The 25,721-nt window shown below is 41.8% G+C and overlaps 1 protein-coding gene across 1 annotated transcript in view; it reads right to left on the bottom strand.

The window, feature by feature from the left end:
- Window positions 1–25,721, bottom strand: part of bin3 (bridging integrator 3) — a 41,541-nt gene that overhangs the window by 11,734 nt on the left and 4,086 nt on the right. The window contains exons 2-6 of the mRNA XM_079515895.1: window positions 15,707–15,755; window positions 14,953–14,993; window positions 8,345–8,406; window positions 6,337–6,473; window positions 678–718 (exon numbers count right to left, since the gene is read on the bottom strand). Of these exons, the coding sequence (XP_079372021.1) occupies window positions 678–718; window positions 6,337–6,473; window positions 8,345–8,406; window positions 14,953–14,993; window positions 15,707–15,755 (330 nt within the window). The remainder of the gene's footprint in view (window positions 1–677; window positions 719–6,336; window positions 6,474–8,344; window positions 8,407–14,952; window positions 14,994–15,706; window positions 15,756–25,721) is intronic.

Raw genomic sequence — 25,721 nt, 5'->3', positions numbered from 1 at the left:
ATCACTGAAATGCGTCAGAAAGTTCAGACAATCACAATCTCACTGAAATGCGTCAGAAAAGTTCAGACAATCACAATCTTTATACTTGTATCTCTGATATCAAAATTGTCCTGATGCAGTACATTATACACACATCATTTTGAAATCCAAACAGGCTCAAACTAATTTGCCCAGTGTCTTATATAGACTTAAAGATGGAGTGCCACATTTTTTGTATTTTGGAGTACTTGGAGTCGCTTTTATGTGCAATGGTGTATTAACTTTGTATTTAGGGTTTCTTCCTGGAGGCTGAACCCTTGACAGTCTAACAGGCCAATGAAATAAACAGTAATATAGTGACATCACACTATCAACCCCTCCCCTAACCCCTCCCCCTTTATCATACAACTACAGCTGTGGGTGCGGCTTCTTAATATTTTTTTATTTGTGGAATTTCTTAGATTTGTTTGTTTTAAAAAAAAATATTAAAAGTTTTGAAATATATATATTTTTTAAATGTAGGAAAAGAAAATGGGATTTTTACTCTAGTCAAGATCCATAAAAACTGGTCCGTGACCCACAAATGGGACCTGACCCACTGTTTAGGAAACAGTGGCCTAGACTGGTTAAATTACACAATATACAGTAGCCACATCCATCCAATCTGTGATTAATAGAAATTAAGATTTGACACCTACTTCTTCAGGGGATCAATAACGGTCTTCTGAATCTGGTTGACCTGAAAATAAACAAAATAGAAGTTCAGCAATAGATACAAATAATAGAAAATACAGCAGAGACAACTGTTGTCTTCATCAATCAACATCACTGGCTTTGTGGATTCAAATTGTCAAATTGAGTTACATCAAGATGTAAGTTGAACAGAGTAGCTTCTACAACACTCACTCATTAGCAGCAAGATACAGCTGCCGTTCAAACAATCAACAATTGTGTATATTTCAAAACACTGCACTCAAGACAGAAGGGGGGGGGGGGGTCTAGCAAATAAACTTTCATGACGTTGACTCTTTTATTGTACACAAGCCCCGCGGAGAAACCCTTGAATATTCATCGAGCTCAAGATACAAAAGCATAGGTGTCAAGGGACGGACATGAAAGCAAAGCCCCGCTGATTTCAAATCCTGTGGAGGGTGGGCTGCTTTACAAGATGAAAATTCTTTGCAAACAAACATTTTAACAATAACAGTTTATATTTTCCAGCATTCTCCTTCTGGTGCGAGAGCCGACAGGGAAGGGAAAGGAGGAGGTGTGTGTGTGTGTGTCGGGGGGGGGGGGGGGGGCTTTGTTAAATGGAAGTAAATGAACATCCCATCTTGAGGCCTCCAGCCCCAGTACGAAGTCTCATAGACAGGAGTTGACGCACATTTAATAAAGTTTCCAGTGTAATTTACAATGCAGATTTAAACAGACTTCAACAGCACTACATTTGATAAGAATGCCAAGTTGGCCTGGCAAACAAGTAAAAGCATCAAGTCATGAAATGACAGCTGCATGGCAACAGTGAACTGCTCCGCTAATCCTACTGTATGTTCACTCGTTATTGAGAGGGTAGTCAATCACTCACGGCACGACACGAAAAGCAAGATCGCAGCTGTGCTTTGTAAATGCCCTGACCATCTCCGAGAACACAGCACTCAATGTTTCACACAGGCAGATTTCCAAGTAGAAAATGGATGATTGTGGTTTGAGGGAAAATAGAGAACCAATAACAAATAAGTTCATGGGAATTCACATTTTCTGTGTTTTACATATTCACACCATCCCTCTCCCTCCATGGATTTGAGCTGTGCTGCTGCTTCTAAGGTGAGAGCATGCAGTGAGCAAGGAGAACAACAGCGGCAGATTTGCTTAAGCATGCTGGTGGCCTCTACCCTCTGCCCCTTCCCACAGAGAGGAGGGGCAGAGCTATTCCTTGGAGGCCTGTGCAGAGCCTGAGGCCAGCGCTCAAGCAGTAGTCTCCATCAGTGAGTCACGGGGCATAGGCCATCCCGGCACACAGGCCTCCCAAAAATACACGCAGATCGCAGAGGAAATCAATACCCCTCCAAACGGCGCATCCTCTGCCGCCATCCATGCTGGGGCTCGGCTTCGGCAGCAGTGTGCCGGCGGGGCTGTGCACCCTCCTCAGCCCCAGAAATAAACACGCAGACCTGGGCCACTGCTGCCTTCATTATCACTGCACGTTTTATCTGCTAGCTCTCTCACTCGCAGGCCCCGCGGCGGAAAATCTCGTCTCAGCACCAAGGAGAGCAAAAGGGTGGATGCTTTTGTGTCTGTTTTGCTTGAGCAATGGAGTTTGTTGGGTTGGTGCCGTCAGAATCAACAGTCAGCTTGAAGGGAGAGCTGGTGTTGTGGTGAGCTGTGCTGGGCTTTAAGAGCCTTACCAAACCTGGGGTGATATTCCATAGATATTGTGCCGACTAGGAAGAGTGTCCGCAATCATTGTTTTGCCCACAGTTTGCTTTCAGCCACTTTTAGCACTTTTAGCATGCCAACTCATGAAGCCCAGCACAAGCCCATAAAAACCAACCAAGAAGTGAGTCTACTGGGATCCAAACTGCTTGGCTCCATCACTGTCTGACACCTCCGATAGTGATCCAGGACAGTGATACAAGAAACATTTGAAAGGGTATGTACCTGCAGTTTCATGGGGTGGACAATCACTGCACAACTCTTTCAACCTGTCATTTCAATTGAAAATACCTTTATTTATTTTTATTTTGCAAATGTGTATAATTTGTATCATAACCCTGTGAGTGTGAAGTGATGCATGTCCACAAGATGACGTTCAGTTGTGACATCACAATAGAACCCACTGATCATCTTTATTCTAGGCTGGATCACTCTCTAACACACATCCCAAGCACAGAGATGTGCAGGGAAATTACACTTTACAGAGCCAACCAACGCCTACTCTTCTACTCACTGTGCAGACAACCTACACCTTTTGTTACTGACCTAGAGACCGCCAGAAATATAAAAATAAAACACCACAGGGCTGGGCCGGCCTAGCGGTCCGGGCACGTAGGTTGATAATCCTGACAGCGTGTCTCGGATTCGAATCCCGATCCCGACGACCTTTGTTGCGTGTCACACCCCCCCCCCCAATCTCTCTCCCTATTTCCTGTCAACCTACTTTCAATATATCAATAAAGGCAGAAAAAGACCCTAAAAAATATCTTAAAAAATAAAATAATAATAATAATACAACACCACGTTGAAATATCCACAGTTCTTGAGGCTGATAAGAGATGACTGTGCAAGCCCAGGTTCAGCCTGGCACTGGAGGTCCTGGTGTTAATTTTCAGGCCCGTTGAGAACTCTAACAATGCTTCAGTTTTTGCCTAATAAGATTATTAACGTGCCCCTCAACATAGTCAGCAAAACCTGGCGGATAACATTGGTTAAGAACTTCCTTGCATTAAAAAAAATAAATCAGCAAGATACAGTACAAATCTGAAGAATGGAGAAGTCATTTCATCTTGAGAGCAGTCAAAATGGCAGGAGTGTTCTTCTTGGCAGTCAACCAAGCCAAGTCTTGGAATGGACCCATCCCCGGGTCACCAACCCACAAGCACAGGCCAGCCTGCATTCTACTTTGTCTAGTCACTCAAAATGGCTCCTGTAACATTTGATGAGATGTGAGCACAACCAGTTTGAATGAACACTGTTACTGCGGCCGAAGCGGAATGCAGAGGAGACCAAATGTTAGCTCTGTTTTGCTCTTTTATTCTTGATGGTGAGACCAGAAAATGCAGGCGAGAGAGTGGGGATAACATGTCCAAGTGCCTTGGATCAGATTAGAACAGGGACAGCAAAGACAGAGCTTATTTAGGTTGTATGCACTGTTCACAGGTGAGTCCCGTACTACAGACAACATTTTTTGTATATTCAAAATGCATTTACTTGGGATTTTTACAAGTGAGACCTCAGTACTACTTTATATCAAATGTACTGTTTATATACTTAAATCTAACATATAATTAAGGGAATGTCTGTCTGTCCCCCGCTCCTCACTGGCTTGCCCAGTTGATCTGAATTTGCACAGACATACATTGACCATTCCACTATGCAGGGCATCTCAAAGACCTTTTTTCAACTAAACAAATTTAATGCCGTTTATTAAATGTATTAGTCAATTAGCTTTCCCCATTGACTTATAATGGGAAGATCGAAGACTCCATTTCAAGTATTTTTTACTTGGAGACCGCAAGCGCTATATTTACAAAACTTGGAGGTTCATAATAATTACGAAAATGTATTGGAAAAAAGAAAGAAATATACATCAGTAGGCCTCATGGTTGCGCTATAACCGCCCATGTTTTGCCCTATACCTCTTGAACCCTAAGTCGTAAAATCACACTTTTTGCTCTTCCACCTACAGACTTTTTCCAAATCTTACAATCATGATCTCTGGACCTATCCGATTAAAACACCACAGGCAGAATTTTGATAGTCCGTATCGTTCGGCCGTAATCGGCTTCCAAAGTTAGTAGGAGGGGCCTATTTTACAAAAAATGCCGCAAATCACAAACGGAATGTCAAATCCACCCCAAATTTTAATACATTGTTTTCCATCCATAGGGGGCACGGCAAATGCGAAAAAATAAACCTTTCTTGCAAAAACATGATTTTTGGGGCATAAATCCCCTCCAAATTACTTACAGGGGTGACTGAAATATGCGGGAGGGGCCTATATTTACGAAGGCGTCTGTGCGATCGAGGCAACCACACTTTGCAATTGCCCCAGAATTGCACCTTTCCTGTACTACTTGCCCAACGGGCAAGTACCTCCGAGACTACACTGATTACACCTCAAAATACATACATCAATAATATGATCTATAAAAAGGGCATTACCAACACTGTACATAATTTTGGTGTTCATATATATTATTATAGGCCTCTGCTATATTACAAATACCAAAATAATATTTTACGTAACACAATATTGTGCACAAAACAGTGGGGAAATGAGTCAAGAATGGATAGGTCAGTCCATGCATGGCTTGTTGTGATCCCCAGAGGTGTTTTGCCTTTGAAAGCCCAACCTTCCATAGTGTAGCTAGTGCCTTGAGTGTAATGACACTTTGATTTACCTTACAAGTACCAAGACAAGTACTGAATTTGCCCTGATGTGATTTTCTTAAACCAAAAATCCACCAGTGTCCAAGGTTATTAAAACAAATTAAATAGAGGCACCCACTGGCCAAGTGGTCCAGGCGCATGCCACATATACAGTAGGTTCTGGCCTGACTGCGCATTGTGTGTTTGAGTCTCGTTGATGACGACCTTTGCTGCATGTCTCTCCCCCTTCTTTCCTGTCCATCTTCACTTGCAACTTAACTATCAATAAAGGCAGAAAAGCCCAAAACAAATCTTTTAAACAAATAAACTAAAATAATATTTATTTTTTAATAAAACCGATTTATTATTGGAGAGTTCGATTAATTGCAAGATTGATTATTCATACTCATCCACAACTCAAAGACACAGCTTTAAATTCTATCTTTTGCTGACACCATAGATAAAGTATCAGCTCTCTACTTTTAGCCTTGAAAGACTCATTACTTTCACAACTCAATGTTTAAGTGTGACCAGACCAACATCTGTGAATTTAGTCTGTGGAGAGATTTCCCCGTTAAGTGAGGCTCCTTCCATTGTGTTCTTAATTTCCGATGCCAGTGAAATGCATCGCTCTAGTCTACAGTACACGAATAATGTGTGTGCAACAATATTGGTTTATTTTTCTTCCCCTTTTTCGCCCAATTTAGTCCTTATGCCAATTCCAGGTTTCCCCCTCATGTGTAGTCCATGTCACTGCAAACTCCTACAATTGGTTTTGTGAGAGGGTGTAGACAACCACATGTCTACGACCAATACACATTAAGTCACCACTGCTTATTTTCACCCGACAGTGAGGAGTTTCACCAGGAGGGTTTTAATGCATGTGGAGGAACATGCTTTTCCTCTCAGTTCCGCAACCCACTGAACAGGTGCCCTGAGCAAGGAGTAGCAAGTGTAGGAGTCACTAGTGCAGTGGCAGAGATGGCCAAGCTGGATGCAACGTGGAAGATTCAATCGTGGTGGTGGGCTGGAACTTTACCGCTGTGCCACCCAGACATGTGCAAGAGCTTTTCAAATGCTGACAGAATTATAGACAAAAAGTCTAAGTCCAAAGGTTCTGTAATACTGACAGATATGAACAGGCAATGCTGAATGTAACATAATGTGAAATAGAGCAATGAAACTGAGGCAGAGTAAGAGACTGAAAGACTCAGAGAGAGCATATAAAACAGAGCAAAAGTGTGAGAGATTGCGACGACAATGACTGACCTTTTCCTGGTTGAAGGAGTCCATTCTCTTCATGGCTGTGTCCAGAGCAGTCATGGACTCTAGAAAAGCTTGGTCTTGCTCGCACAGTGGGTTATTCAGAAGATCCCCAGAGATCTTCACTGCTGCCTTGGACATGGCTTGAGAAACACAAAGGATAGGGTTAAGACCAGGTTAAGACTTTGATAGGAAAACAAGTTGTGGATGAGAAAAAATAAAATTTGTGGTAAAGGCAGCAGCAAACAGTAGCTAGTGGAAGCCAACTGTTTTCTCATCAAGGGGTAAATTAAGTGGTCAACATTAGAGGCACTCAGATTGGGGCTAATTTATACTTCTACACACAACCATGTAAGACAAAACTTGTGACACGTCAACAGCTTTTCTCAGTTGGAAATACAGAATTGATGTCGTACAACATCGCCGTGTGGTTAAGTATACAGTAAAATAGCCTTAAGGCTATGAACATTTAACTCAAAAGAAGGAACAGAGATATTCAGAAGTGAGCTTTTGTAAAAAGCAAACGCAAAAGTGTGCAGAGTCTATTGTAAGAATTTGAGGGGGGTGATGGGGCTTGCTGCTGTGATGAACATCCACCAAAGCTACGGGAAACTGTAAATCTTTCAACTCTGTCAGCACCAATTACTGTTAATCTACAATCATGCCACTTTGTTTTAGACACAGAGCACATACCAGATTATAGCATCATTGTCAAAATAAATGAGCTGCATTGCAGACAGAAGTCGTTAAGAGAAGATCAGACATGGAAAAGGGGCTGCATGAAGATTGTATACTTGGTTCCCAGTCATATTCACACTCTTGTGACTCCCGTAATACCCGTTTTCTTTTTAGGTTGTTTGGAGATGTTTTTGCCTGTATTTGACAGACTACAGTAGGTAGACAGGAAGGGGGGGAGAGAGATGGGGGAGGACACACCGCAATGGTCATCGGGGACCGGGACTCGAACCCACGACACGCTGTAAAGCTGGCTTACCAGCCAAGGTGCCTGGACCACTGAGCCACGGCCCAGGCCATAATACCAATTTTCAACCAGTCAATCACCTGGGGATCTTCATGTCTGTCTAGTTTCTATATGGCATTGGCAAGTAGCTGTTGGATTGATTTGACACAACCGTATCAGACAAGAACTCTTGATTCCATGGTCTTTTTAATGTGAATTTTACATTCAAGTCTGCTTAAATCACTTGAACAGTAATGGGTAAAACATAACTATTACCATATGACTCCAGTGTAATGGTGGTTTCTACTGCCTCCCTCTCATACATACAGCCTAATTGAAATTATGAACAGGAGCAGGTCTTAAACACATTGTCATCATTCACCAGCTAATTGTCAGTGAGTTAAATGGGAGTCTCCCCATATCACCACTCCAGACATGATAAATGAGAGACGATATAGAAAGCTGTGTAGAGCATGCAGTGCTGACATGTTGAGTTGGTCCACTCCTTTGTTTAGTGGCAGTTGGTGGAGAGGACCTGCGCAACAGATGGAATCCATTAACTATAATGAGGGCCTGACAGCAACGATACTTTGATGAGGCAGACATCCATATTCCAGAGCACAAAGGAAAGGAAATGAAGAATCCTCTTCTCACACCCCCATCCTTCCCTTCTCCTCCACCCCCACAGGCAGCTACCTACCAGGGGCAACATATCATACTCTTCCCAAACACACCCCCCCCCCCCCCCCCCCCCCAACTGACAAAAAGTTATTTGTGGGAGATTCACCAAATAAAATATGAAAATAAAACAATTGTGTGAATGTGTGCATCCACTGAAGAATGCACAAAATGACACATGACCTAAATAGAATACAAATGAAAATGAATTGTGTGCATTCACATATACCCTCTGCACACACTATAAAGGTAGCCTTGAATTCCCTGCCACACAGCATCAACTTTGCTATATATTCCAAGTGTTACAATTGTATAAACCACCTGGAGATCAAAGGCACAAAAAAGCAAGTACAAGTGGATGTCAGATGAACATACCTATATCAGCCTCTGTGCTTTTCTTCATGTCCTTATGAAGTTTCTTGGTCTGATCCTCCAACCTAATGGGACAAGGAGATGAATAACTGGTTCGGTTCAAGTTCGAAATCAGGTGACGCAATTAAGGGAAACAAAATTACACTTGTGTGAAGTGAGGGGTGCAACGAGGGCAGTATTTAAATCAGTGGTTCCCAAACTTTTTCATGTCAAGGACCTCCAAATTGACACTTATCAACTTTTGCCAAAGCATAAACATACACATGACTGTATTTGTATGAGAAACAATCGCAAAAGTTGGAGCTTCCAGTGTTGGAGATCTTTCTGTCAGAACCAGCAGATGGGAGAAGACAGCAGAGGAGAAAACAGGCTCAGTACATTGTGTCCAAAACCCTTCATCTACAGCCATAGCTCAAGACTTATTGTAACAGGCAAAGGAATAACCCAATCCACAACCAGCAAATAAACACCTACAAAGACAAATATGCATAAAACCAAGGTTCCAAATGGGATTACACATTTCATTGATTTAATATAAAAACACATTATTATGACATCCGTTAGCTAATTAAAAACACGGAGAGTCCTGCTTGTTACTGTCAACTACATTTGCGCTTAAAAGCATTAATGTCTTCAATCATCCCTCCACACATATTCCAATGATGGGTGTTAAAAATGGCAATTACCAGACTATGGAGCCTGAAACGCGTGCCATTCATTATATCAATTAAGACGCACAGGGGACTGTTTAGAAAGTCCCTAGAGACTGCTGTCACATCACTTTTCAGGGTTTGATGAAAGGGGAAAGTGGAGGGGGTTCCCATTTTCATCTTCTGTCAGAGAATTATGTTAACTGCTGAAAACGTAGTTGAGTGATCCGAGGTATTGGGGGAGGGTGGCCTTCATGGTCCTGAGATGCAAAGACAAGGGTACCATACCGTCAACACCTGATCTGCAGCTTAGTTAAACAGATTTGTTTCACACCGCCTGAATCTGTCCAGCCATTGCCAGCCTATTTATTGAATATTTTCAATGAGCAGTAATAACCAACAAGCAGTTTTAACTTATACAGAACTTAAAGGACCACTTCACCACTTTTCAACTTATCTTCATATAATAGGTCCTCACTAATAATCATGATAAAATGACATCATCATTAGGCAGATCTTTTTTAAACAAGATTATTTTACAAAAATGTTTTGATTTTTATTATCGAGAGAACGATGGCTTCCATTTTCGCATTGCAACTTTTCAGGACTAGAAAGCCTGCAGTTTCTATTAGCTTGTATTCCCCATCACTGGTGGACGGGTTTCTGAACTGCCCACAGCCCTCCCATGAGACAGACCGAGTAGAAAAGAATTGCACCATTTTTTCATGATTCTTAGTGAGGACCTATTATATGAAGATAGGTTGAAAAGTGAAGTGGTCCTTTAAAGGTGTAGTGAAATGAAAAATACGTTTATCACACTTTTAGACCATATCCGTGGTCATCATATGGGCATACCTAACAATTGATGCCAAAGAAATGGGCAAATTCTCATTTCTATGTGTTTTTATATCAAAAGTCCATAAAAATATATTTGTATTACTTCCTGAAAACGAAAACGTGCTGCGTGATGGTGTCGAGGCCCACATCGATAAAAGCCAATAAAAATTAAGCTCACCCGTTTAATTCCCCATATGTGCGCATCCGTGCAGCACAGCTGCTATTGATTACAGAAATCCTCCGTTTTTATTCCCATTCAAGATAACATCCAGACAGTGTATTACTCGGTTTCAACTTAATCACCACGCTAAAATATGTATCTGAAAACATTATAGGGTAGAAATAAGCCACATAACAGTAAACTGGTACAGCTGGCCAGCTATCTGATTTGTAAACAAACACACAGCATGCGCTGCTGCGTATAGCATAGCTACCGTCCCTAGCTACCGTCCCATCGCCTGAAGGGATGCAACGCTCTGATTGGTTCAGAAACTTCAGACCGGTGTTTCAACTTGAAACTGTTTGAAACTTCAAAATAAAAGTCCACCATTTCCGTTGCACTGCACCTTTAACACTTGTATCTTTCAAAAATGTATTGTAATTTAAATGTAATTATAAAACTACTAAATAAAAATGCAGCTGCATAGTACACCAGAACACATAAGACGTCTGACATTCATACTGCCACAGACATGTAAAGAATATGGACTAATCATGGAACGGTGATGTCACCCACTTATGTTATCCACTTATGTGATCCACCCGTTATGAAGCCACTTTTTTTGAAAATTCAAATCCACAATCTTGGAACTTCCGGTTCCAAAAAGCAACGGGAAAGGAATGGCCAGGTGCTTTCCACCTGGCCACAGAACACCTTTGTGTTCTGAAGACCAGACCCTGTCCACCACGGCTCGCACTGTTGGTTGTCACTTGACCCACACTGTCACTGACTGACAGCCAGCACTACTGGAACCAATGGTTTTAATACCTGGATATCGCAATGCACTGCAGGGAATTTGTGACAGAGGTATGGAGGTTTTGCCCTTTCTTCAAAGCCAGGCAAACACACGGATGGACGGACAGACAGGGTGCAAAACATAGATAGTTGAGATAATATGGCACAATGAGGCAGCAGTGTTAGGAGAGTAGAGTTAGGCAGAAATGTCAATTTCGCCAAAGAATTACATCTGCAATAAGGCGAAATGACAGTTGCCCCCACTCAAAGCAGTCTAGAAATGGGTCTGTCTGTGAGTCTGTCTGGAGCAGCATGCACAAGACATTTGACCCGCGCCGCGGCGCCAACAGTGTGTAGACTGGTGAATTAAGGAGACCAACCAGCCACTCATGTAACAATATTAAGGAGCAGACTTCCAGATTTTTCCCACTTTTCATGCAAGAAATTAAATCTGTTGCTACTTATTTTCCTAAGTGCGGCAGCCAATGCGTGCGCGTGCGTGTGTATAATTAAATCGGAATTAATTATATTTACCCCTCACTGTCCAAACACACAAATTGCTGATAATTTTACCTTGGTACCCTCTCCAGAAATCAAAAAACGATGGCCCGAAACCTAGGTGTAATGTTTGATCCTGAGCTATCCTTTGATTTCCAGGTGACTAAGGTAGTCCAATCCTGTTTTGTCCAGTTGAGACAACTAGCTAAGGTCAGGCCATTTCTTACTTTTTCAGACCTAGAAAAAGTCATCCATGCTTTTATCTCTTCCAGATTAGATTACTGCAATGCATTTTATTCAGGTATCAGTAAACAGAACATTCACAGACTACAACTGATACAAAATGCAGCTGCCAGGCTACTGACCCTCACTAAGAGAAGTGAGCACCTGTCCTTGCGGCACTTCAATGGTTACCCGTAAGTTTTAGAATAGATTTTAAGATTTTATTACTTGTTTTTAAAGCTCTAAATGGGCAGGCACCTGCTTACATCTGTAATCTTTTAACTCTCTACAAGCCTGGCCGCTGCCTGAGATCATCCAGCAAAACCCTACTGAAGGTTCCAAAATCTCGCCTTATTACAAAAGGCGACCAGGCCTTTTCCGTATGGGCCCCTCGGCAGTGGAACTCACTGCCTGAGGATCTCAGGCTGGCAAACTCAGTATCCTCTTTTAAATCTCGGTTAAAACGCACCTTTATTGCACAGCCTTTCTATGAAATGTTCTATGAATTGTTGTATTGTGTTTTTTTTATTCTTGTTGTATTTTTACTGCTATTATTATCTGTAAAGCACTTTGTAAACTTGTTTTTGGAAAGGGTGCTATATAAATAAAGTTATTATTATTATTATTACACTATGGCTCTGGCTATGGCTAACCTGGTTGCTAACCAAACAAACACAGCCAACGAGCGCTACTAGCATGTAAACAAAAGCGGTAAAATATGTATGATATTTATAAAACCTGTCGTTGCTGTAAAGAAACTATTTATCATAGGTCAATGTAATAGCCAGATTGATACGGTCACGAGTCACCGCAGTGGGGGCAGCCATGTTTGTTATTTGACGCTGTCGACCAATCAGCTGCTGCGACCTGAATCGCCAGGACATATATTTTTTAATGGTAGCAATTCAGGGCTGGAGCCAGGCTAGTATGAAACCGTAGTACGTACTGAAACCATACTACAGTAGAGTCTAGGCACAGAGGTGTATTGCTGTAGCATTGCAGACTAGTGACCTGCACTTCAGACACTTAATAGCAGTGGATTCATAACTTGCCCATAAGGCAGACCAATAAATACTTTTCAATTTAGAAAATCAAGCTTCTGCTGCCATCATTCTTAGAACACTGATATCTCTGACTATTCTGACTATTTTGTTCTGACAGATTCTGCCAGAACAAAAAGAACATGCACGAGAAATTCTGAATTCATCAACTGCAATGAACTCGCCAATTTAGGCCAGATAGCTCTACTTCTACTACCATAACACAATGCAAGGATAGACAACATAATATTATGATGATACTTACCACTACTGGATGCACTACACTTGTCTGATATGGATCTCTAGGGTGGAGAACTTAGATGTCTGTACATGCCTGTCCCTGACTCATCCATAAGGTCTATTGGTGCCACACCTCACTGATAAAGAGCCCTCCTACTCACCAAAACCTGTGTGCAAAATAGTGCTCCCACATAGCCTTCAAGGCCCTCAGGAAATCTCCTTAACCTCAGCCACACAGACGGGGAAGGCCCAGATCCACCAAGCATTCGGTTCTTAGCCAAGTGTTGTTGTGAGTATAAACAGTGATGGTACATTAGTCACTTGAGAGAAAGCTATAAACTTTTTATTTCTGAGTTGCTTGTGCACGTTTGTGTAAGCTAATGTAATTCTTTGACAATATCAAACGTGTATCATATTCATAATATTATCCTCCTAGCCCCATCAAACCTCTGATACAGGAGTGACAGACAATAACTCAAAACAAATTAAAACAAACAAAGTTTGTTATACGTTTACTGCATCAGGTTGTTTGCATTGTGGTGTAATCTATTGGATAGATGTACTGTATGTGTGATATATGTATTCAATAATTCATTGGGAGCCCAGTAGGGGTGTCAAAAGAAATCGATTCGAATCGCGATTCCCGTTATGAACGATTCAAAATCAATTCATAATTATTTATTTTTCTGGTTACAGTCACTACATGGTGTTTGTGAAATGAAATGTAAGCTTACCCTAATCACAGTAAACATCATGTCTTCAGTCATTTTCAAGTTACTGTAGTATAGTCACTTCAGTTCAAGACTGGAGTAGATTGTGATGAAATCCTATGTATTGAATCGAGAATCATTTTGAATAGAGAATAGTTTTGAATCTGGAAAAAAATGCTTTTGAATTTAAAAAGAAAATCGTTTTTGGATTGAGAATAGAGTTGAATCGACCCCAAGCATCTGAATCGAATCGAATCGTATTGTGGGACACCCAAAGATTCATAGCCCTAGAGCCTAGTCCTACTGGGGTCAGCTGATCTCCCTTGGCAAACTAGGTATTTGAAGGTGTGGAGAATAGATTCCTTTGTCTGAGGAACAGCCAAGATGCCCGAAACACCATCTTCGCGGTAATACAATAAATTAACTATGGGAGCATGATCCAGTGTGTAAACTGTACTTTTCTATTTTAACATGTTACTCTGTCCAGCACCTGGGACTTCATATTTTGTATGTACGTGCTTTGTCAACTTTATGCATAATTATTTCCATATGACATCACAGGAGGTCACAGTGAACACAGATAAACCATATGGTCTTCTAAGCTGTGCTGAGGTGAAAACACACAAAGTAATAAAAGGAAGGTCACTGTGATCAGGTGCATATAGATATGAATGGAATAGAACTTTATCTTGTCGGTGTTTCTAAATATTAAAAAATCTGGTTAGAAATAGACTAATGGGACTTAAACGGATGTACTCATTGTCTCGCCAGGGTAAAGCCCCTCCCCTGGTAATTGTGACTGGATGTCAGTCTCGTGCGCAATGGGAATTCACCCTTCACTGAGCCCAACCTCAACCTCATTTTATGGGGTTGTGGTACACTTTATTTATTAACACTTTTAAATACAAAATCTAATTATATCAAATCAATGAACATAGTTTCGTAATTTGATTTAGAAAAACTGAAAAACAATTGTTTGCTAATCCAAGTAAGAAAAGAACAATGCTTTACACCCACTATAGACTTGCATCTGCGAATTAAATAGATTCACTAACCAAATTAGTTAAGGCAATAAAATCAGTGAGGTCTCATAAAGAACCGGGATGGCATTACCACTGAGATTTTAAAGAAATATGTCGTGATAAACTAGAGCTGCTTCTCTTGGATGTTTAGAACGAATAAAAAGGAGCGTGGTACACCTACACGGATTCAAGCATCAATTTCACTCCTACTTCAGAAAAACATGACTCCTGTAAGAACTTTACAGTAGACTGAATTGTCAAGACTGTATGAAGGACACAAGACTATATGAAGGACTATACGGTATGAAAGGTATTGAATGAAAGGTGTATATGAAAGGTGTATTTTGTTATAGGTGTGTTGCCCCTTATGTGAAGGCCATTGAATGGTATTGTACTTTTCATTGACCTTTTTAAGTACTAGTTTAAAGTTAACTTACTTTTGGAGTTTGTCATATTCACGCTCAAAGTCTCTTTCAACCTGTAAAAAAAAAGGGGGGGGGGGACATTTTTACCAATGGAAAAATGGGGAACATTTTTACCAATGGAAAACAAAATCATATAAACTTCTCACTGGTTACATTATTTGACATGTGGGTTCATTTTAAATGTCTTTCCCTTAAATTAGTGGTTAATCACAACATATGCTAACATGATAATGATAGCACTCCCCCCAACCCTGTCTGAGACCCAACAAACATTGGTTACAGAGGTTACAGAGGTAGCCTGTCTTGTGGTTCTGTGGGCCTCTGGGTTTAAACACACATTGGCCAAATCAACGAGGGAGGCAGCTGCCAGTTTGTCACCAGCAGGTCATCCATTGGCCTGCTTCTATCCCACTCCATGGTTAAAGCCCTGGACAGCACAGGAAGCTGGGAGGGCAGTCTGACAGTGCCTGTTGGGCCACAGACCCCATTACACTGGAAGTGGTTTTGTCCAGCAAGGAGAACACCCACTCATTGGCATATCAAGGCAACCACCTCTGCCCCCTCACATGGGGCATGGACAAATTGGCACCCTGCAAGTCTCTCAGCTGAAGCACACTGATGAGTTGATTTAGGCTACTATATTAATGTAGCTCTAACTACATGATCGCTACAGACTCCTAAGCACATTGTTTGTATGGTAAAACTAGGGTATTGTTTATCCCAAGTAGATTCTGTTAAAGAGGTAAACAAATTTACAGTTACTTACAGTTTTAGAGACAATCTGCTTCTTTGGTTGTCCAATCTTGAATGGAATCCTGAAATGAGGAGAATATTTGAGACATGACAGATAAAACCATTTGACACTGGCCTGCCCTATAGACTTTCCTGGTTTTGACTGGCATCAGTAGCCTGACGGGTGGGGTACTAGGGTATTGGCCTAAGTGAGCAAGCAAGGCATTCTGATGCCACAGACTGTCAATTTGAAACCGTTAACCCCTGCTTCTCTGGAGTGTGTGGCCAGAACACTGTGCATTAACTTCCTGTCATCACTCGTCGACACATCTGGCTCCCATTGCAGCCGGATATCACTAATTAGAAGTGGTTGTCCCCTGTGCTCTGTGTGGCTTTTCTGCAGAACGCCCTGCCACCAATCAAACACAGACACACATGCTATATTGTGCAAAAAGCCATAAATCACAATTGTGGTATTTTTAGGCAACTGGGCACCCCTTCAGTCTAAGGTTTACAGCAGACTTGAAACAACAAAGCCAGAGCCACAGCTTGCCTATAAAACAAAACTTGAATCCAAAACTGCAATTCAATCAAGAAATAGATATAGGGCAACTGCAGGCAGCACAGACTACAGATAAGGTGTGTAGTTGTACCTAATTTTCAGAATGGAATCCAAAGTTGTACTCTTAATAAAAAAATATACAAAACCAGACACCCTAGTTACAGATCCCCCACTCCGAGTTGAAGTACTGTAGCATATTTCCCTTCTTCTTATGCGTTTTATCCCCCTTCCAAACCATGCTCGTCTTTGGGAATCCACGAGAAAGAGAATGCTTGCTTTAGCACCACACATGGCTGCAAGTTGTCATTGATGTGACACTAATAGCCTGAAATCTAAAGGTACATGATGGACAGTTGCTGCTGACAGGCTGGGTGAGGTAGCAGCTGCGTCAAAAGAAAGGTGTGTAGACTAATGAGATGGAAGACAGAGGGTGTGAGGAAGAGCTCTATTGTTCAACCTGGGCACAAGTGATTGTGTGGGGAAGATCCTTTTGATGACAGCTCAATCATGAAACCTAACATGGCCATGTAAGGGTTAAGGATTAATATGAATTACAGGTAAAAGCCTGCTTCCATTGGTTGGAGAGAAAGTATCCTAGACACGTACTGCTCATTTTATTTTACATGAAGAAAGCCCTTTGATTTGTTGGAAATTGTGTTGTACATGACTGCACTGTATATAACTCTAGACCTAAAATTTCAGTGACTTTCAGATCCAGAAATCACGCTTAAGAGGACCAGTCTAATTTGGACTTCTTGCCATTAGCAGAGATTGCCCACCTTCAGAAAATGGTATATATATATTAGGGCCGGGACTTTAACGCGTTAATTGAGATTAATTAACTACAGAAAAATTAACGCGTTAAAAAAATTAACGCATTTAATCGCACCTTTTTTTCCACCGCGGAACGTTTCTCACTGGGTGCGTTTCTAGTAGTACTGAATAGGCTGCGGCACGCGAGCAGCAGCAGCAGTTGTTCACTCTACACTACAGGCTACAGCTCCGTCAGAAAGCCCAAAGTCCAAAAGACATTTAGATGTAAAAGCTATCGGATGGACGTGTGGATAGCGGCATGGCTGTGTGCAATGTCAGGGAAAGGATCCATTTATGACCAACCTTAGCTTCTATGCTAGGCTTGCTAGCTGCTTCAGTTTAACATGTCTCACAGACCACCGGAGACGCGCAGTGATTTCACCACAGCACGAAGCTGTCAAGCTGTCCTCGATGCGAAACATACTGAAGTAGCAAGCGTGGGTCAGCCCCAACCTCATGTGAAATGTTTCCCCCATAATAAAGTTGTTTTTATTTGTTCTCATGCCCCGCCATGTAAAGCACATTTGAGTATTCATATACACACTGAAGACACTATATAGGCACTTGCTGCTCTTGTTTATCTGTTGGGATAAAAAAGTTGTATTGCTTAAAGGGGAATACCACTCATTTTCAACATTTTTCTATGTTGTTGTGTGCACTGGAAATAATAAAGTCACCCCATTATGTGTTGCCTATAGAACTGGAGGTCTGAAAAAAACAGTAACATTATGAAGTACATCTCAGTGACATCACAAAAATGTACTTCATAATGTTACTGTTTTTTTTTCAGACCTCCAGTTCTAGGCAACACAGAATGGGGGGGACTTTATTATATCCACACAACAACTCTAAGGTATATTAATGACAGTAAAATGTTGAAGATGAGTGGAATCCCGTAGTCACTATTCACTGGGATACCAAAAAACATTTGAAAAAAAAGGTTTCTCGGGTTGAATATTGATATGCGATTAAAATGCGATTAATCGAGATTAATTAACTACAAAGCCTCTGATTAATTAGATTATTTTTTTTAATCGAGTCCCAGCTCTAATATATATATATATATATATATATATATATATATATATATATATATTCACTGGCAAAATTGAAACATTGAAAAAACACGACTTTAAAGTTGGTAAGAACATGACAGGGATTTTGTCATATAGGAATGTGTCTGAAGGGAAACTTATTATTTTGCTATTATGTAAAATGAAACCGTTAACATCCATTTGAATGCAACCGAAATTTGATGACTTTCCTTTGAATGATTCCAAATTTGGGCAAAGTTTCAGACGGATCAGAGCCCTATTGACTTCCACTATGAAATTCAAATATAATATTTCAAAAAACATTAAACATATGTGGAAAAACAATTAGTGTGGAGGTACTTCTGTGGCCTAATGGCAGTGTCAGGGCCTGCATTTCGGTGTAGCACTGCAACAATTGTGCATATTAATTCCTGCAAATGTAGTACTTGTGTGAGTAGTAATGTGGGACAATCCCACACACATTTACAGAGATGTTAATAATAATCAGAGCCAACGTCAACGTGACTAGCGGGCAGCGTGACATCAGTACTGGTCACTGGATGCCGCTGTATAAACGCACTCCATGCGCTCTCTCCCACTTTCCACGGTTCTCCAGAACCGCCACAAAAGGCTCTGGTCAGGTTCTGCCAGTGGGCCTAATGAGGCCAAGTCCTCTCACCTGTGCAATTTCCAGCCTCTGCCTCAGCCAATTGATTGCCATGGCAACCCACACCCACAGCTGACAATTGATTACTTAACCAGTCCACTTTCACAGTCAGTCAGTTTGCCCTCTTCAGTCACAGGTACATACAGAGAGTTGACAACAAGTTGACAACAGGTATTATTAGGTTCCCAAGTTGCATCGTTCTCAAGTAGGCCGGTGGCCGACGGCACGTACAGGTCTAGTCACAGTGTATCAAAATAGCTGATCTACAAGCCCACAACGCATGACATGTTGATAGGTCTATGACCTATTTTGTCATAGACTAGAGGGACCCCCACACAGTAACTCTGTCGGCCCCTTGGTCACGTTCCTGTGGGTCTGGAACTTCCGGGGACCCCCACACGGAGTTGCACCACTCACTTCACACAGGTGTGATTTTTCCATAATGGATATGAAATCATGTGAACGACTCAGTATTTGGCGAGTCGACATGTCGGGGGCATTTACCGTCTACTGATTAGTTGATCGATTTTTATCTCTCTTTTTTTTTGGGCTGCGTATCAGTTGACACTTGACAGGAGAGTGCAACAGTGCATTGACTGCATTCAGCACCACAAGTTCTGCAGCCGCACCCATCATGTTTAGAATTTGTATCAAAGCCAGAATAAAAAATGTTTTTGTAAATATGTGTTTATCCGTAGGCTACAACAGTAGCATTCACTAGTCTCGCATAGCCAGACAAATCTGCCATTGCAAAAAGAAAATCACACCCGTGTGAACGGAGTGGTGCAACTCCGTGTGGGGGTCCCCGGAACTTCCAGACCCACAGGAACGCACCCAGGGTTCCGGCCCGGTTCTGGCAAGCCGCCCCGCGACTCCGAAACGGTTGAGAAATGACAGATACACCGTGTGGGGGTCCACGGGGGGTCCCCGGAACAACCAGAGTTACGTGACGCTATTTCCGTGCGCGGACAGACCCAGGGACCCACATTGCTGGACAATGCAGTGGCTGCACCACTCGAAAATAATAATAATAATCCACGCAGTGATGATAGTATGGCTGGCTACGTGAGGCTAACCAGGTGAGTGGTTGATTATTTCCTGTGCAATGCGCATAGTGTGCGCCGAGTTGACGGCCAAGATGAGCGAGGAGAAAGACTTCTGTGAGCTGATGGCATTTCTCGAATCATCTTGGCCGTCAACTTTGCGCACACTATGCGCAAGCAGCTCACTACTGGCCAATTACAGCGGGCTGTGATCCGCTCTCTAGCTATATCATAACTATGGGCTGTGGTGGGATCCAATCAATCAATAATAACATTTTTTAAATGCAGTAATGCACCTCCCTGCAGGAGGCTTGGGTTCAAATCAATCCTGAGGGCTTTGCTGCATGTCTTTGAGTTTCTCTAGTAATCTCTACTCAATCACTTTTAAGAGTAAAGCAGAAAATGCCCCACAACTCAGATAAGAATTTAAAGTTAGTTTCACTCCACACACAAACACCAATATGGAAAACTTTGTCACCCACTGAAATTCCTCAGCTCCATCTTGGATGACTCATCATCTTTCAACATCTGCCAGATGACAAGCCTAACTTTACAAAGATCACATCAGTCATGATAAAAAAAAATGCAGCTTGTTTGTTAATCACTTTAAAAAAGAAACAATATAGTGATTAACTTGAATTTGATGATGTAATGATAAGTCTACTGTACAGTATGTAACTAAGTATGTAAACACAAAAAAAACACAAAAACAATTTAAATGTTATACTAGAATATTCAGGAACATAGGGAACACAGGGAACCAAGACTTTACTTCCTTGAACAGTAATTGATAATCTATGTGAGCTTTGCGAAGACAATGCATGCTTTCTTGACATTGTATTAGTAATTTCATGATGGTACATTCATGTTCCAGACCAGAAGATGTTCATATAAACCTAACCAACAGAATTACAACCTGATCTAGAGTGATTTAAGTCACAATATCCGTTTTGTCTACTTTCTCAGTGAGGAGCTCTGGCTTTGCAAATTAAAATGCTGCCTTGATGACTCCCCAACCAGGAGGGCATGGCTGTGTACTGTATATGTAATATATGAACTGTATGTAATATCACAGCCTTCACTAATGTATACATCTGGTGTGAAGTTGCTATAACATAATTGTAAAGCTGGGGGTTCTGGACAACTGCCTTTTAACCCATTCTGGGCGGGAACCCCTTTAGGCGTTCTAACCGTTCTGGACGGGAACCCCTCTTGCGGTTCTGTACAGTATGTACAGTATTCAAAAATGACAAGAAATTGATGCTGCTATATAAATATTTGAAGTTTTTCAGAAAACTTAGGTGAGGATTTAGAAGGCTTTTTAGAATCGGCTTCAGTCCAAAATGGGTTAATGTACTAAAATGTAAGAAAATCTGTTACCTTTTTTTGTTCCAAATGTAGTCATTTGAGTAAGGACAACCACAAAGTAGTGATGTGTTACAGGCAAATATAGCAAAAGAATTATGGCAACCAACCAGATGGAGAATTGCCGTGAGAATCATTTCTGATGTTTCCTCACACAGTGATATTTCAGCAGGGTCAGTCACATTTAGAAACATTGGTTACTCTACTTCTGTGAAAGCACATCATCCATGTCTTATAAGGACAGAACTATAATTTGGACCTTACCACAAAATAAGAATATATCTAGGCCTGTTGATGACATGTAGTGCTGCTGATATCTACTGTATATAGTAGAACTCAGAAATCCAACGGGAAGTGTGACATCACTGTTTGGACCAAAAAGAAGATGAAACAGCGCATTAGAGCGAGATGGGCATATTGGTCGGAGCGGTAGTGAAACGTAGGTGTAGTTAAACAAAAAAGGCAACATTGTACTTCTTCCTTTTTAATCCCAGGAAATAACGGATACGGCGTAGGCTACATTCAAGGCTAAATAGTTGTAAAACCTCTTTGTGACACAGTAAGTAACTGTCATAAGAACCACTAGGCATAGTTGAAATCATTTATCTGATCATTGCTCTGACCCAATGGGCTACACGTCACTCTTGTCCAGTCTGCACGTAAGCAAAGACAAAGGAACAGTCTTCTTCACCGGGCCAGATTATGCATCAACGTGGAAGAAGTAATGGCTTTTCCCTAAAATGTTGAAAGCGTATGCCATCAGAGGGGTTAACGCATCACCAAAACTAGCATATTCCACAAAGCACAGAGGGCTAGTTGAAGACACTAGGAGTGGAATTGTTCTGACAATGACCCTAGAGTCAATCCTTTCGCGTCATACAAGCAAGTGTACAGGCTCTAGTGGAATGCATCTGTCAGCAGAGCCAATAAAGGGCTCTTTTCACTGGTCTTGCACCCCACTCTTGACCTTGTGTTTGGCCGTGCGTGCTGGTGGTCATGTCGCTTGCCAGCCATTGATTGTCTGGCCTAGCCAAGTGACGCTGTCTTGCATGTCCACTGGCTCTCCCCGACCATGATAGTGAAAATGGGGCAGGATGCAATTCATTTTGATGAAATTATTATAGGTCCCAATTGTTGGTCACGGAGCGATTTTTCTGTTTTTTTTTTATTATTTCAAAAGATTTTCAAAAATAAAATAAATAATGGTTTATAAGTAAAATAGAAAAGAATTAAATGTAATTGTAATTTTCAGAAGTGAAAATAGCCGATCTCCACACACACACACACACACACACACACACACACACACACACACACACACACACACACACACACACACACACACACACACACACACACACACACACACACACACACACACACACACACACACACACGTGTGACAGTACAGTAGAGGGACCCCCTGGGGACCCCCACATGGTAACTGTCATTTCTCAACCGTTTCGGACGCTGGGCGGCTCGCCGGAACCGGCCTGGCCCCCTGGGCGTGCTCCTGGGGGTCTGGATGTTCCGGGGACCTCCGGGGACCCCCACACGGTAACTGTCATTTCTCGAACCGTTTCGGACGCGGACCGGCTCGCCGGAACGGCACCCTGGGACCCTGTGGGTCTGGAGGTTCCGGGTACCCCCCAGGGACCCCCATACGGAGTTGCACCACTCAGTTCACATGGGTGTGATTTTACTAGTTTGTGTCGCAGGGAGATGTAAAATTTCTCTTTTGGGTCTTGAGCTAAAAGGTTTGAGAACCACCATCTAACCTAGAGGCTTCCAAAGGCAAATCCACATGAAACTAGAAAAAGTGCCCCTCGGGGCACAGGTCTCCACCAGGCCAGGTCAGGTTGTGGCCTCCTGGTGGCGCTATAATAAGCCAATGTGAAAAGGGTGCCATTTGTTCTTACACCATTGATGGCAATTGGATGATTTGAGGCATTTTGTTCCAAAAATGTGTTTTGTAAAAATCCACCTGTTGGTGGCGCTATAACAGGCCAATGTGAAAAGGGTGGGATATATTCCTCAGCCTAGTAGGAAAGTCTGTGAAAGATTTCACGTAAATTGCACGCTGCGTTCACGATTTGAGGCTTTTTGTTTCAAAAGGGCCAAGCCTGCAAACTTTGAAAGCCAATGTTAGCCAGGATGGAATATGAAATATCGGACAGATCCATCTTGAACACATGACTGTAGAGATAGTGTGTAACGATTTGCGGGATTTTTGGACAGAATCTGGAGGAGTAATATCCAAAAATGTGTTTTTCAAAAGTCGACCTGCCTCCTGGTGGCGCTATAACAGGCCGTTCTGGAAATTGTGGGGCAGAGGTTCATCGTTGGCATCCAGGGAGTGTGTGTGCAAAATTGTGGCATCGACCGGGTTAACGGTGCCGGAGATTAGCTGTTCACAGACGGACGGACGGATGGACGCACGGACGGACGGAGTGCAAAACATACTCTCTCCCCATGCCTTCGGCCTGGTGGAGACAACAACTCAGTAAAGCATGTTCAGAGACTACAGTACCATTCTAACAGTCTAAATTCAAGAGGTATGTTAATAATTGTGTATTTATATATTAGCACCTTGCCACCTTCATTTTAAGTGCTTTACAATGTGCGTTGTATTCATCCATTCACACACCGACGGTGGAGGAAACCAACCATGCAAGGCACCTCAAATCAAATGCATCGCTCTAGTAGCCTCAGCATGAATTTTCATTTTGTTTCACTTCATTATTGAAAGCCCTCCCACGACAGCCGTTTCTGGGATGGGTGTTGCCAAAGCGGCAGTCTTTGACGACTGGTTCACACAAACCAATCAAAATAGTAGCAAAGCAGATGATGTCGATGTCAATGTAGGCCAGTCAATCTAAGCTAACAAGGGGTGTGACCCAAAATAAATTGCAATAGTAATCGTTCATTGTTTTTATGATCCTTAGGATCATCCAAATAACATAAAAAATTGTGAATGAAATACTTAGTGGATCATGGTAATGTCATCCCCTAGCTACTAGTACAGTATGTAAAACAAACAAAAAATATGTCGGATGAAGATGTTCCTGTTGTTTCTGTAAAGAAATGATTTATCAAAGGGCGATTTAATAGCCAGATCGATACAGTCGCAAGTTACCGCAGCGGGGGCTGTGCCCTGTATTGTCTGTCCTGATGAAGGTCGAATAGACCGAAACGTTGAACAACATTTTTGGCAAGTTTTCCGACAGTGTGCGGGACCCTTCTTTGTTTTTCAAAGTACCCTTTTAAGTACCGCAGCGGGGGCAGCCATGTTTGTTTATGTTTGGTCCAGTGCTGTTGTTGACGTCATAGAGTTGAAACGGTGCTGATTGGCCGTAGCCGCGGTATCAGCATTTCAATCCGCCATGAACAGTCACCATAACTGAATCGCAAGAACTTTTTTTTAATGGCCGTGGCTAGCGATTCAGAGGCTGGAGCCAGGCTATCGCTCTAGTGCAATTTCGAGCAAAATAAATTAGATAGACATATGTGTAACTTGATATATAGGTAAAGGTATCTCAGGAGGACATCATTTAACATCTGGGAAAGTTCATATTTCATGATATTAACAGTCTAACAGTCACCTTAATTCAGTGATTGACCAATCAGAATCACCCATTCAACTACTAAGCCATGTAATAAACATTCAAATAGAGAAAAGCATTATGGACCGTGTGATCAACACACACAATGAACATGTATAAAATGCAGATACACGAGCACAAACGCACACCTAAATGCGACCTAATTCTTAATCATGGTAGACAAAGAACCTTACTGTCTATCTCCCCCTCTCTGTCACATACACACAACATTGTGTGCAGGGACACATATAGCCACAGACATTTTGGTGTGAATGAGACATGAATTATAAGCTGAAAAATATTTAAAATGGCATGTACTGTATGAAACTCCCTGAAACTTTCCCAAAACGTAAGCTGTTTATTCGTGTTTTTATGTAAACATTTAACATTCTATCGTCACCATGGTTATAGCCCCTCAAGCTATGGGCTGAATGAATCAAACGCAGGTGCTACTATTAGATTGCTGAAAACTTTTAACTTACGGTCCATGTCCACACACACTGCGTTTTAGGAGCAGGAGGGTGCTTTCACTGCTTTGGATATCATCTCCATGCGTGCTTACGTGGCACGTGGATGTCTACACATAGCTTCACTCAAACAGTTTAAACGTGCGAGCGCGTGTGTGTGTTCACAATGTGGCGAGGGGACGGGTCACGTGCATGTCAAATTAGGCGTGGGCGATATCACGATTCTCTTTCAAGCAGTATCACGATCCACGATCTTATTACGATTCTTTTTCATGTCGGTTTTTATGCTTATTTATATTTATGGAAAAAGGAGTAACAGACCAATCAGGTTTGAATGAATTCTGCAATGAATCTCTGTATTAACAATTCAACAGGAATTTTGATTCAAGGATATTTATCACCATATCGCCCACTTTATGGTCCTACCCCTAGGTCTAATCCAGGTTGGTTGTGTTATTAGCGCACCACACATAGCTTCGCTCAAACAATTTAAACG

Source organism: Electrona antarctica, assembly GCF_951216825.1.
Source record: "Electrona antarctica genome assembly, chromosome: 12".
In the NCBI taxonomy this organism is placed as follows: Eukaryota; Metazoa; Chordata; class Actinopteri; order Myctophiformes; family Myctophidae; genus Electrona; species Electrona antarctica.
Note: the sequence above shows the minus strand (reverse complement) of the source record. Positions and strands in the feature narration are given on the sequence as shown.